Source organism: Octopus bimaculoides, chromosome 4, assembly GCF_046866305.1.
Source record: "Octopus bimaculoides isolate indiv1 chromosome 4, ASM4686630v1, whole genome shotgun sequence".
Lineage (NCBI taxonomy): Eukaryota > Metazoa > Mollusca > Cephalopoda > Octopoda > Octopodidae > Octopus > Octopus bimaculoides.
The window spans coordinates 24,488,228-24,501,241 of NC_142931.1; the positions used below are offsets into that span (position 1 = coordinate 24,488,228).

The window sequence follows — 13,014 nt, forward strand, 5'->3', positions numbered from 1 at the left end:
TAGTCAAATGAATCAACTCCAGGATTCTTTTTTTTAAGAGCTTGGTACTTATTCTATCAAACTCGTTTGATGAACTGCTAAGTTACAGGGATATAAATACACCACACCAACAGTTGTCAAGCAGTGGTGGGAGACAAACACAGACACAAAGCGCTTCTTTCAGTTTCCATCTCCCAAATCCACTTACAAGGCTTTGGTCAGCCCAAGACTAGAACAGAAGAGACTTGCCCAAGATGCCACACAGTGGGACTGAACCCAGACCCATGTGGTTACGAAGCAAATTTCTTATCTACACAACCACATCTATTCAACTCTAAAAGCAATGCCAACAAATCTAAACAACAAATATAATAAAAAGTCTAAGTATCTTCACACACAATACTGGCTCATAAAGCAAGTGATTAGACAGGATTCAGTAGTATTAACTCAGTTTAGTTTACAACAACAAAATATAAATAAACTATAGCTTAAGTTTTGATAACAGTTAATGCACATCAAATAACAAAAATAACATACACAAGATCATAAATAAATTAGAGGCTTTTAATGATTTAAGAATAAATATGACACAAACATGTCCATACATATCTAAAGTATAATCAACATGAGAGCACAGCATTCAATAGTGCATAAAACCTTAACCACTGCTTTAATTTTTGTTTCCCTAACAGTCAACCCTGTGAATCTCCTCCTCCTCCTACCACTGGAACATGATTTTCATGCAGGTGCTAACCTTACATGAAAAACTGAACATCTGTAATATCAATCCTAAAAGTCTTGGAAACTCTACAAAGATCATGGGTACTGATCTATCCTCTGGATTAAGTCTGGATTAATAACTACAACATAACTGAAACCTGAAGGGCAGGGGACTCTCTGGTCAAAGTAAGTGAAAACAGATTTCAATTCCAGTTTGTTGTCTACTATAATGTGTGTGTGTGTATATCTTTTAGTCAAGAGGAAAGGCAATGCCCAGGACCATCTACATGGCCTCCACAACTGGGGAAAGAGAGAGAAGTTATTTTCAGACTAGAGATATAGTCCAAATGTTTGCAACAGTAAGTGGGTTTGCTAAAGCTACCCAATGTGAAAGAAGGAGGTGTTAGAGTAAGTGACAGATTCCATCTCCCACTCAAGAAGGTCATCGCAAGATTTGAACTCAGAATGCAAAGAGTTGGAACAAATACTGCAAGTCATATTGTTTTCTTACAGTTCCATGGCTCCAGGAGTACCTTTTTTTTATCAAGCTTAAAATAACAAAAGACAAGTTGACCCTGGCAACATTTGAATTCAGAGCATATAGAAATGGAACAAACATCAGGAGATGTTTTACCCAATGTTTTAATAACTCAACCAATTCATATATATATATATATATATATATATATATATATATATATATATATATATATATATATATATATATATATATATATATATATATATATATATATATATATATATATATATATATATATATATAAGTGGAGGCGCAATGGCCCAGTAGTTAGGGCAGTGGACTCGCGGTCATAGGATTGCGGTTTCGATTCCCAGACCTGGCGTTGTGAATGTTTATTGAGCGAAAACACCTAAAGCTCCACGAGGCTCCGGCAGGGGATGGTGGCGAACCCTGCTGTACTCTTCCACCACAACTTTCTCTCACTCTTACTTCCTGTTTCTGTTGTGCCTGTAATTCAAAGGGTCAGACTGTCACACTGTGTCACGCTGAATATCCCTGAGAACTACGTTAAGGGTACACGTTTCTGTGGTGTGCTCAGCCACTTGTACATTAATTTCACGAGCAGGCTGTTCCGTTGATCAGATCAACTGGAACCCTCGACGTCGTAAGCGACGGAGTGCCAACAACATATCATATATATATATATAATAAATAAAAAGAGTACAATGAACTTGCCATGAGGAGTGGGAAATCCAATGTTTTGGACAGTGTCCATTTTCTGGGAAAATTTGAAAGGAGAGAAGTTAATAATAGCCAGCAGAGTTTTACATCCTCTGAGTAAAAAAGACGGGCTGCAACTGAGAAGTAATGCAGGATTATGCGAGTTTCATACATGAACAAGAAGTGGTAGGAGAATCAATATAAAAAAGGAAAAAGTAATGGAATGAGGAGAAGCAGGCTATGTAGAGAGTGAGATGAAGGGAAAATGATGAGGAGGGAGAGGAGTTGAAGGATAGGAAAAGGTTTAATGAACTAAGAAGTGAAAGAGTAGAAGGGAAAATAAATGTTCATTTAAACCTGTTGGTAATATGGTGTCAAGTTCAAATATGAAATGTTCTCACCATTTCTTTGGTAATGTGGATATATGGTGTGTGACAATGTTGCATACTAATAAGTGAGTGATGGAATGGGCTATATAGTGTCGAAGTAAGTACAACTGGTTGGCCGTATATAATAATGTGCTTCAAATACACTCCCAAATGCGGTTAGCAAAGCATTGGCCTATTTCCCCAATATCAAGAACACTGCAAAGTTTGCATATGATATGCAAGAGTAGATGCGTAATATGATATTGTTTCTAAGGCCCAGTGAGGGTAGTAGTATTGTTAATGTAGGTACAGGTATTACATAATCAGCAAGTGCATTTAAATTGCCCGGTTGTGTGGGGCTGGGGGGCTGTGGCGCTTCTTACTAGATTTCCATGGTTTTTATCATGACTAATGAATAAAAATTGACACCTAGTATCATTGTTTCTTGATATATATTCCTGTATGCAAATGTCTCAATCTGAAAGAGGTATTATTTTTTTAATATGAAACTGATAACAGATAAATCTTCCCGAGAAGTAACAACTAAATCTTCTTTAAATCACACCACAGCATCTTAAATAGGAAAGGATATATAAGATAATACCTAAAAACAGATGGGATGTTCAGTTAAAATACCTTCAATCATAAATCTGCTTGGGGAGCAGGGTTAAACAAATATATTTTTGTAGTGAAATATGAGTTCTCAACCTGAGAGCTGTTATTTCAATACTTCACTCAATTGGCTATTACAAAAATTATAAATCAGACACCAAATTGTGAGAGTAAATATTGAAGACAAGGCAAGGTAGTATAATTCCATAAGAAATAATATCAAACTTTATATATACATACCTGGAGATATTTGCCTTTCAAATTTGATAAATCTCCAAGCTTTTTCAATTTAATTTCATATGACTGACCTAGAAAAACACAAGAAGCAAATATCAAAATATTTCTTTCAAATCTTTTAATCTCTAAGACTTACTTCACACATTTGTTTGTTGCAGGATATTTTGAGATTAGGAGTTTTGAGCTACTTTTGGGGTTACAAAAAAATTGTTATTTCAGTGTCAAATATTTCAACAATTTGCAAATCCAACCAATGAGAAAACCTTCATGTGGTTGCCTGAACTGCTATAAATAGCAACTAAATCTCCCTTAAATCATAATAAAGGAAGGACACAATGAGTAATATGACCCTAGATAAATAAATACATCTGAGAAGAAAGATGGCCAAAATGCCTTCACCCACAAGTCTGCTTAACAGAGCTGACTTGGAACTAATCGACATCAACAATCCCCAATTACAAAAATGTGTATTTGGTTTTCTTCATTTCTTTCATCACCACTGTTTTCCATATTGGCATACGAAAAACAGGGATGTTAAATTTACAGCACAAACCCTTTTTTCTTGTACAAATATTTCTTTTAGTGAAAAGTTAAATTATTTAAATCATGCATTGTTGTCTCTCAAATATTTAAAATCTACAATTAAGAGCCCTCTCTACTCGCTGGCGGTAACCCGCCCTCCCACCCCCTCCACCGGAAGTTCATTCCTCTGTCATCCCACCCCCTCCACCGGAAGTTCATTCCTCTGTCATCCCACCCCCTCCACCGGAAGTTCATTCCTCTGCCATCCCACCCCCTCCACCGGAAGTTCATTTCTCTGTCATCCCGCCCCCTCCACCGGAAGTCCATTCCTCTGTCATCCCACCCCCTCCACCGGAAGTTCATTCCTCTGTCATCCCACCCCTCCACCGGAAGTACATTCCTCTGTCATCCCACCCCCTCCACCGGAAGTTCATTCCTCTGTCATCCCACCCCTCCACCGGAAGTTCATTCCTCTGTCATCCCACCCCTCCACCAGAAGTTCATTCCTCTGTCATCCCACCCCCTCCACCGGAAGTTCATTCCTCTGTCATCCCACCCCCTCCACCGGAAGTTCATTCCTCTGTCATCCCGCCCCCTCCACCGGAAGTTCATCCCTTTGTCATCCTGTCAACCTCGGCTGTCTCCCGGAACCCATCTAGTGGCCTTGGCCATCCTCTCCCCTACCTTTGGGTAGCGCATTAAGGTTGAGAAATGTTTGCAGGTTGTAGGTAATGTTTTGCTTATGAATTCTTCCAATTGCAAGTTTTCTTTTCAGGTACACGACACTGCTTTTCCTCTTCCCAGGCTACAGGCCCACACCCCCAACACCCATACTGTTAGGATTGGCACTCTCAACGTCGGCACGCTGAAAGGTAGATCTGGTGAAATTGTTGAGATGCTTGAACGGAGATGCGTAGATATGTGCTGCATCCAGGAAGTAAGATGGAGAGGAGGTTCTGCAAGGTTCCTCACAGGCAAAGAACACAGGTACAAGATTTTCTGGGCAGGGAACACTGACGGGGTCGGGGGCATAGGAATACTTCTAGCGGAGAAATGGGTGGATAAGGTAATCGAGGTCGTTAGAGTAAGTGACAGAGTACTTAAGATCAGACTAGTGCTTCATCATAGATTAGCTACTGTCATCTCAGCCTATGCACCTCAACCTGGGCTACCAGATGGTCTGAAAGACCAATTCTATGACACCCTCTTGCAAACTACCTCGTCGACGAGTGACAGGGACCTTCTCTTTGTGGCTGGAGACTTCAACGGTCATGTCGGACGTCGTGCTGGGGGCTTCCATGGCATACATGGAGGCTATGGCTTCGGTTCCCGCAACGAGGAGGGAACCAGACTGCTGGAGTTCTGTGATGCAACCAATCTTATGGTCTGCAATACCAACTTCAGGAAACCTGCCAGTCACCTAGTCACCTACCGCTCCGGCAGACACTCTAGCCAAATCGACTACATCCTCGCCAGAAATAGGGAAAGAGGGCGGCTTATAAATGCCAAAACCTACCCTGGCGAAGAATGTACCCCACAACATAGATTAGTAGTTAGCGACTTTGGGATCAAGGCAAAATGGGTGCCCAGAATTAGACAGGCTTGGAGAAGAAGGGTGTGGAAGCTTAAAGACCCTGCAAACGGACAGAGACTTAGAGACAAGTTACTTGAAGCATTTAACGAAATAGAAGGGGATATAGCATCATACAACGTGGAAGACAATTGGAGATTTCTGCGGGACAACCTGTTGAAAGCCACCGACCAGATTTGTGGGTGGTGTAAGGTCCCCTCCCAACCCAGAGTAACGTGGTGGTGGAACAAGGAGGTAGACAGGGCTATTAGACAAAAGAAACAAGCTTGGAAGGACTGGAAGAACGGTGGTAGCAGGGAATTGTACCAATGTGCCAGAAGGGAGGCTAGGCGACAGGTTTATTTAGCCAGAGGGGAAGCAGATAAGGAAAGATTTGCCAATGTTCTGCGCCGTGAGGACCAAAGACTCGAGGTATTTCGGGTTGCAAGACAGTGTAGGAGAGAGAATAGTGATGTTGTAGGAGAGAAATGTGTTCGCATGGATGATGGTACGCTTGCATTAAATGAGGATGCAAAGAAAGAGGTCTGGAGATGCCACTACGATAGATTGCTTAATAAAGAGAATGAATGGGAGAAAGAGAGCCTGCCTTATGTCGACCCAATAGAGGGACCAGCTATCCGAGTTGATAGTACCAGGGTAGATAAAGCAATTAAGAGTATGAAGACCGGGAAAGCCCCCGGCCCATCAGGAATCACTGCAGAGATGCTCAAAATATCTGGCAGTGTTGGCTATAGCCTAGTCACCCGTATTACGAACCAGGTGATACACGAAGGAGTCATACCCTATGACTGGTGTAGCAGCATCATAGTCAACTGCTACAAAGGTAAAGGGGACACTTTAGATACAAATAATTACAGAGGCATCAAGCTGTTAGATCAGGTTATGAAAGTTACAGAGAGGGTCATAGCCCAACTAATTAGGGAGCGAATCAATTTAGATGAGATGCAGTTTGGGTTCGTGCCAGGTAAAAGCACTACTGATGCCTTATTTCTAGTGAGACAGTTGCAAGAGAAATACCTAGCCAAGGATAAACCTCTGTACCTGGCTTTCGTTGACATGGAGAAAGCTTTTGACAGGGTCCCCCGATCCCTTATCTGGTGGTCAATGAGGAAACTTAGGATAGAAGAATGGCTAGTGAGAGCTGTGCGAGCCATGTACAGAGATGCGGCCAGTAAGGTGAGGGTTGGAAATGAGTACAGCAATGAATTCCGGGTAGAGGTAGGGGTCCACCAAGGTTCCGTCCTCAGCCCCCTATTATTTACCATAGTCCTCCAGGCAATCACAGAGGAGTTCAAGACAGGTTGCCCCTGGGAGCTCCTCTATGCTGATGACCTTGCCCTAATTGCGGAGTCACTATCAGAACTAGAGGAGAAGTTTCAGGTGTGGAAGCAAGGTCTAGAATTGAAGGGCCTTAGAGTCAACCTAGCTAAAACCAAAATCCTAATAAGTAGGAAGGTAGATAAAACACAAACCCCTTCAGGTAGATGGCCCTGCTCAGTATGTAGAAAAGGAGTAGGTAGTAACTCTATAAGATGTACCCGGTGCAAGCTATGGACACATAAGAGGTGCAGCAACATCAAAGGCAGGTTAACTAGCAAGTTAGTTTTTGTTTGTGGCAGATGTTCAGGTGCAATAAAGACTGCAAACAAACAGGAAACAACTTCTATCTCATTCCAGGGTGAAAAACTAGAGGTAGTCGATAGCTTCCGCTATCTGGGCGACCAAGTTAGTAGTGGGGGTGGGTGCACTGAAAGTGTAGCTGCTAGAATAAGAATAGCCTGGGCAAAGTTTAGAGAGCTCTTACCCCTGCTGGCGACAAAGGGACTCTCACTCAGAGTAAAAGGCAGACTGTATGACGCATGCGTACGAACAACCATGCTACATGGCAGTGAAACATGGGCTGTAACTGCTGAGGACATACGTAAGCTCGCAAGGAATGAAGCCAGTATGCTCCGTTGGATGTGTAATGTCAATGTGAATACCCGTCAGAGTGTAAGTATCTTGAGAGAAAAGCTGAACATTAGAAGCATCAGTTGTGGCGTGCAAGAGAGACGATTGCGCTGGTATGGACATGTGGTGAGAATGGAGGAGGATAGCTGCGTGAAAAAGTGCCACACCCTAACAGTTGAGGGAACCCGTGGAAGAGGTAGGCCCAGGAAGACCTGGGCTGAGGTGGTGAGGCAAGACCTTCGTACATTGGGCCTCACCGAGGCGATGACTACGGACCGAGACCTTTGGAAATGGGCTGTGCGTGAGAAGACCCGGCAAGCCAAGTAAGATCGTTGCCAGTGCCCCTGGACTGGTTCTTGTGCGGGTGGCACATGAGATGCACCATTTTGAGCGTGGCCGTTGCCAGTACCGCCTGACTGGCTCCTGTAGGATTTTCGAGCGAGATCGTTGCCAGTGCCCCTGGACTGGCTTGTGCGGGTGGCACATAAAAGACACCATTTCGAGCGTGGCCGTTTTCGTGCGTGTGACACGTAAAAGCACCCACTACACTCTCTGAGTGGTTGGCGTTAGGAAGGGCATCCAGCTGTAGAAACTCTGCCAAATCAGACTGGAGCCTGGTGTTGCCATCCGGTTTCACCAGTCCTCAGTCAAATCGTCCAACCCATGCTAGCATGGAAAGCGGACGTTAAACGATGATGATGATGATGATGATGATGAAGTACTTTGGTCTACTTTCATTTTTGATTTCTCAAGAAATGAGTATATCATCTTTTCAGTTCATTGCTATATTTCTAATTAAATACATGCATTTCTTTATATTTAAAATATTATCAAGATTTCATACTGATTTCATAAAATGGTTTATTTATCGATATATTGAACTGGTGTTTCATCATGCACAGGAGAAAGTTCTTCCATAAACTTATTATGGAATTAATCTCAAAATTACTTTAGTTACAGTTAAGTACAAGTAAAATGTGAAATACAAAATTATGTGTATGAAATACAAAATTATGTGTATGAAATAAAAATGTAACCATGGGTGGTCTCAGTTGGGTTTGTATAAAAAGGGTAAAACTAATGTAATGTATATCAGGTGAAGCTAAATGGTTTTTTGACTGGTAAACATGTAAACTAGCACAACATATTTATAAGCAGGTTGTTTGTTAGTGGAAACCTGCAAAACTGGAAACAAGAAGGCAAAGGTCAGGCAAATTGCTTGTGGGCTAATGGCCAGCTGTAAACATTAATATGCTATAGGCCAACATGGCATGATTTTGAGTCATTTTAATCTATACAAATTACTACCAATCTAGAAATAGAAATACAAGCATCGTCCCACCCATGCTAGCAGGGAACAGGGACGTTAAATGATGATGATGATGAAACAAAATATGCTAAAGACCTATGTTCTGAAAGTAGATAAATAATCAAATTTGTCATTGCAAGATGATGAAATTCTCAAAATATGCTTTGTCGAAGAACATGATATAAATAAAACCAGTAAAAAGGGACCTCAATATGGTTGTTTGGTCTGTTATAAATATCCAAGACTCTTTCATCTCCCTCAAGTCACATTCTCCTGTTTTAAAAAAAATGAAGAACACCTTGGATAAAAAAAAAAAATGAAGAACATCTTGGAGGGTCATGGCTGGAATGTTTCTGATTTGTAGGTCTGCTTGGTGCTAAACAACTGCAACCACATAATCTTACTAACCAATGAACTACTCCCTAGTAGTCAGGAAACATTATATATCAATATTATATTTTAATCAATTAAACATTTTACAGTGCGTCACTTAAAAGCATCCAGTCCACACTGTAAAGTGGTTGGCATTTGGAAGGGCATCCAGCTGTAAAAACCTTGCCAAAACAGTCACAGAAGTCTGGTGCAGGTTTCTGCCTGGCCAGCTCCTGCCAAACCATCCTTTGGGTACAAAGGCTCAATCAAAAAGCCTCATTTGGTATGTATACAGGGTAAATCAGACTGGTAGCTTCCAACTCCAATCAGGTTGGAACTTCCCAGTCTCATTAATTCTACATATACATCTAATGTTATGAGTAGTAAATGGTGTTAGATCAGCTAGAAATAGATCTTGCATAGCTGGCTTAGCTTGCAAAGAAGAAATAGTAGAAAATGACTGAGGCAATATAGAGCCATACAGCATTCAGAAAGAGACGGATGGTTACAGTTTCAATACTTTTGGCCACCAGTTTTCTTGATCAGAGTTGACTTGGACCTGAATGACAACAACAACTTTTGAGCTTGCTATCAATTGAAATATAATAATAGTGTTGATAGTTTATCAACCCCACCCATCTTTCATGGCTGCAATTCCACTAAACTAGTCTGCTTAGTATGTCACTTGACCCTAAAAATCTTAATCACTACAACCTACATAGCTGTGTTTCCTAGGAGATACTAAAAAATATCAATTATTCAAAATCCATAACTTATCAAGGTCATTCTGTACTCCTTTTTACCATATTTGATAGACAGACATACAGTATCATGATATTGGATTACATGATGAAGCACCCCATATTCTACCTTCTGACAATTAAGAGAAGTGTGTAGTAGTTTGCAACTGTCCAAATAGCTTCTTTCCTAATGCTTGCTAGTTTGTTCTGTATATGGAAAACAAAATACCTTTCTATGACATTTCATGATCTCTTTCTCACATTCAGCATCCAACATCCATAATTTTCACCCATAAAGTACAATTGGAATTGTTAAGAAAATTCCAAACTATAATTTTCTTTTGTTCTTGTTATCAATGATGATGTAAATATTCTTCTTTATATTTACCTTGATTCAAATAAGTAAGGGTTTCCTCGTTTCTTTTAACAGCAGGTGAGGTTGCAGCTCCAAGAACATACTGGAAACTGAAAAAATAAATAAATAAATAACTTTAAAACTATTTGTTTATCCACAATGTTTGTCATTTACATCATTACCAGTAAAATGAGTTTTTCCTCTTGGAATTTTCAAGAAAAATATTTTTAATATATTAAACAGTTAGCCCAGAATTAGACAGGCTTGGAGAAGAAGGGTGTGGAAGCTTAAAGACCCTGCAAACGGACAGAGACTTAGAGACAAGTTACTTGAAGCATTTAACGAAATAGAAGGGGATATAGCATCATACAACGTGGAAGACAATTGGAGATTTCTGCGGGACAACCTGTTGAAAGCCACCGACCAGATTTGTGGGTGGTGTAAGGTCCCCTCCCAACCCAGAGTAACGTGGTGGTGGAACAAGGAGGTAGACAGGGCTATTAGACAAAAGAAACAGGCTTGGAAGGACTGGAAGAACGGTGGTAGCAGGGAATTGTACCAATGTGCCAGAAGGGAGGCTAGGCGACAGGTTTATTTAGCCAGAGGGGAAGCAGATAAGGAAAGATTTGCCAATGTTCTGCGCCGTGAGGACCAAAGACTCGAGGTATTTCGTGTTGCAAGACAGTGTTGGAGAGAGAATAGTGATGTTGTAGGAGAGAAATGTGTTCGCATGGATGATGGTACGCTTGCATTAAATGAGGATGCAAAGAAAGAGGTCTGGAGATGCCACTACGATAGATTGCTTAATAAAGAGAATGAATGGGAGAAAGAGAGCCTGCCTTATGTCGACCCAATAGAGGGACCAGCTATCCGAGTTGATAGTACCAGGGTAGATAAAGCAATTAAGAGTATGAAGACCGGGAAAGCCCCCGGCCCATCAGGAATCACTGCAGAGATGCTCAAAATATCTGGCAGTGTTGGCTATAGCCTAGTCACCCGTATTACGAACCAGGTGATACACGAAGGAGTCATACCCTATGACTGGTGTAGCAGCATCATAGTCAACTGCTACAAAGGTAAAGGGGACGCTTTAGATACAAATAATTACAGAGGCATCAAGCTGTTAGATCAGGTTATGAAAGTTACAGAGAGGGTCATAGCCCAACTAATTAGGGAGCGAATCAATTTAGATGAGATGCAGTTTGGGTTCGTGCCAGGTAAAAGCACTACTGATGCCTTATTTCTAGTGAGACAGTTGCAGGAGAAATACCTAGCTAAGGATAAACCTCTGTACCTGGCTTTCGTTGACATGGAGAAAGCCTTTGACAGGGTCCCCCGATCCCTTATCTGGTGGTCAATGAGGAAACTTGGGATAGAAGAATGGTTAGTGAGAGCTGTGCGAGCCATGTACAGAGATGCTGCCAGTAAGGTGAGGGTTGGAAATGAGTACAGCAATGAATTCCGGGTAGAGGTAGGGGTCCACCAAGGTTCCGTCCTCAGCCCCCTATTATTTACCATAGTCCTCCAGGCAATCACAGAGGAGTTCAAGACAGGTTGCCCCTGGGAGCTCCTCTATGCTGATGACCTTGCCCTAATTGCGGAGTCACTATCAGAACTAGAGGAGAAGTTTCAGGTGTGGAAGCAAGGTCTAGAATTGAAGGGCCTTAGAGTCAACCTAGCTAAAACCAAAATCCTAATAAGTAGGAAGGTAGATAAAACACAAACCCCTTCAGGTAGATGGCCCTGCTCAGTATGTAGAAAAGGAGTAGGTAGTAACTCTATAAGATGTACCCGGTGCAAGCTATGGACACATAAGAGGTGCAGCAACATCAAAGGCAGGTTAACTAGCAAGTTAGTTTTTGTTTGTGGCAGATGTTCAGGTGCAATAAAGACTGCAAACAAACAGGAAACAACTTCTATCTCATTCCAGGGTGAAAAACTAGAGGTAGTCGATAGCTTCCGCTATCTGGGCGACCAAGTTAGTAGTGGGGGTGGGTGCGCTGAAAGTGTAGCTGCTAGAATAAGAATAGCCTGGGCAAAGTTTAGAGAGCTCTTACCCCTGCTGGCGACAAAGGGACTCTCACTCAGAGTAAAAGGCAGACTGTATGACGCATGCGTACGAACAACCATGCTACATGGCAGTGAAACATGGGCTGTAACTGCTGAGGACATACGTAAGCTCGCAAGGAATGAAGCCAGTATGCTCCGTTGGATGTGTAATGTCAATGTGAATACCCGTCAGAGTGTAAGTATCTTGAGAGAAAAGCTGAACATTAGAAGCATCAGTTGTGGCGTGCAAGAGAGACGATTGCGCTGGTATGGACATGTGGTGAGAATGGAGGAGGATAGCTGCGTGAAAAAGTGCCACACCCTAACAGTTGAGGGAACCCGTGGAAGAGGTAGGCCCAGGAAGACCTGGGCTGAGGTGGTGAGGCAAGACCTTCGTACATTGGGCCTCACCGAGGCGATGACTACGGACCGAGACCTTTGGAAATGGGCTGTGCGTGAGAAGACCCGGCAAGCCAAGTAAGATCGTTGCCAGTGCCCCTGGACTGGTTCTTGTGCGGGTGGCACATGAGATGCACCATTTTGAGCGTGGCCGTTGCCAGTACCGCCTGACTGGCTCCTGTAGGATTTTCGAGCGAGATCGTTGCCAGTGCCCCTGGACTGGCTTGTGCGGGTGGCACATAAAAGACACCATTTCGAGCGTGGCCGTTTTCGTGCGGGTGACACGTAAAAGCACCCACTACACTCTCTGAGTGGTTGGCGTTAGGAAGGGCATCCAGCTGTAGAAACTCTGCCAAATCGGACTGGAGCCTGGTGTTGCCATCCGGTTTCACCAGTCCTCAGTCAAATCGTCCAACCCATGCTAGCATGGAAAGCGGACGTTAAACGATGATGATGATGATGATGATGAGTTAAGCACTTGTGCAAGTACCACATAAAAAGCACCCAGTACACATTGTAAAGTGGATGGCATTAGAATGGGCAAATTTTCAGTGTATTGTGTTTTTTTCTAATTTTTCGTTACGTTTTTTCTAGTTTTCCATTTGTTGTT

The 13,014-nt window shown here is 42.2% G+C and overlaps 1 protein-coding gene across 2 annotated transcripts in view; it reads right to left on the reverse strand.

The window, feature by feature from the left end:
- Positions 1–13,014, reverse strand: part of LOC106883037 (transcription factor CP2) — a 50,171-nt gene that overhangs the window by 23,203 nt on the left and 13,954 nt on the right. For both annotated transcript variants that reach the window (XM_089350512.1, XM_089350511.1), the window contains exons 3-4: positions 9,990–10,066; positions 3,121–3,188 (exon numbers count right to left, since the gene is read on the reverse strand). In XM_089350512.1, coding sequence (XP_089206638.1) covers positions 3,121–3,188; positions 9,990–10,066 — 145 coding nt within the window. The remainder of the gene's footprint in view (positions 1–3,120; positions 3,189–9,989; positions 10,067–13,014) is intronic.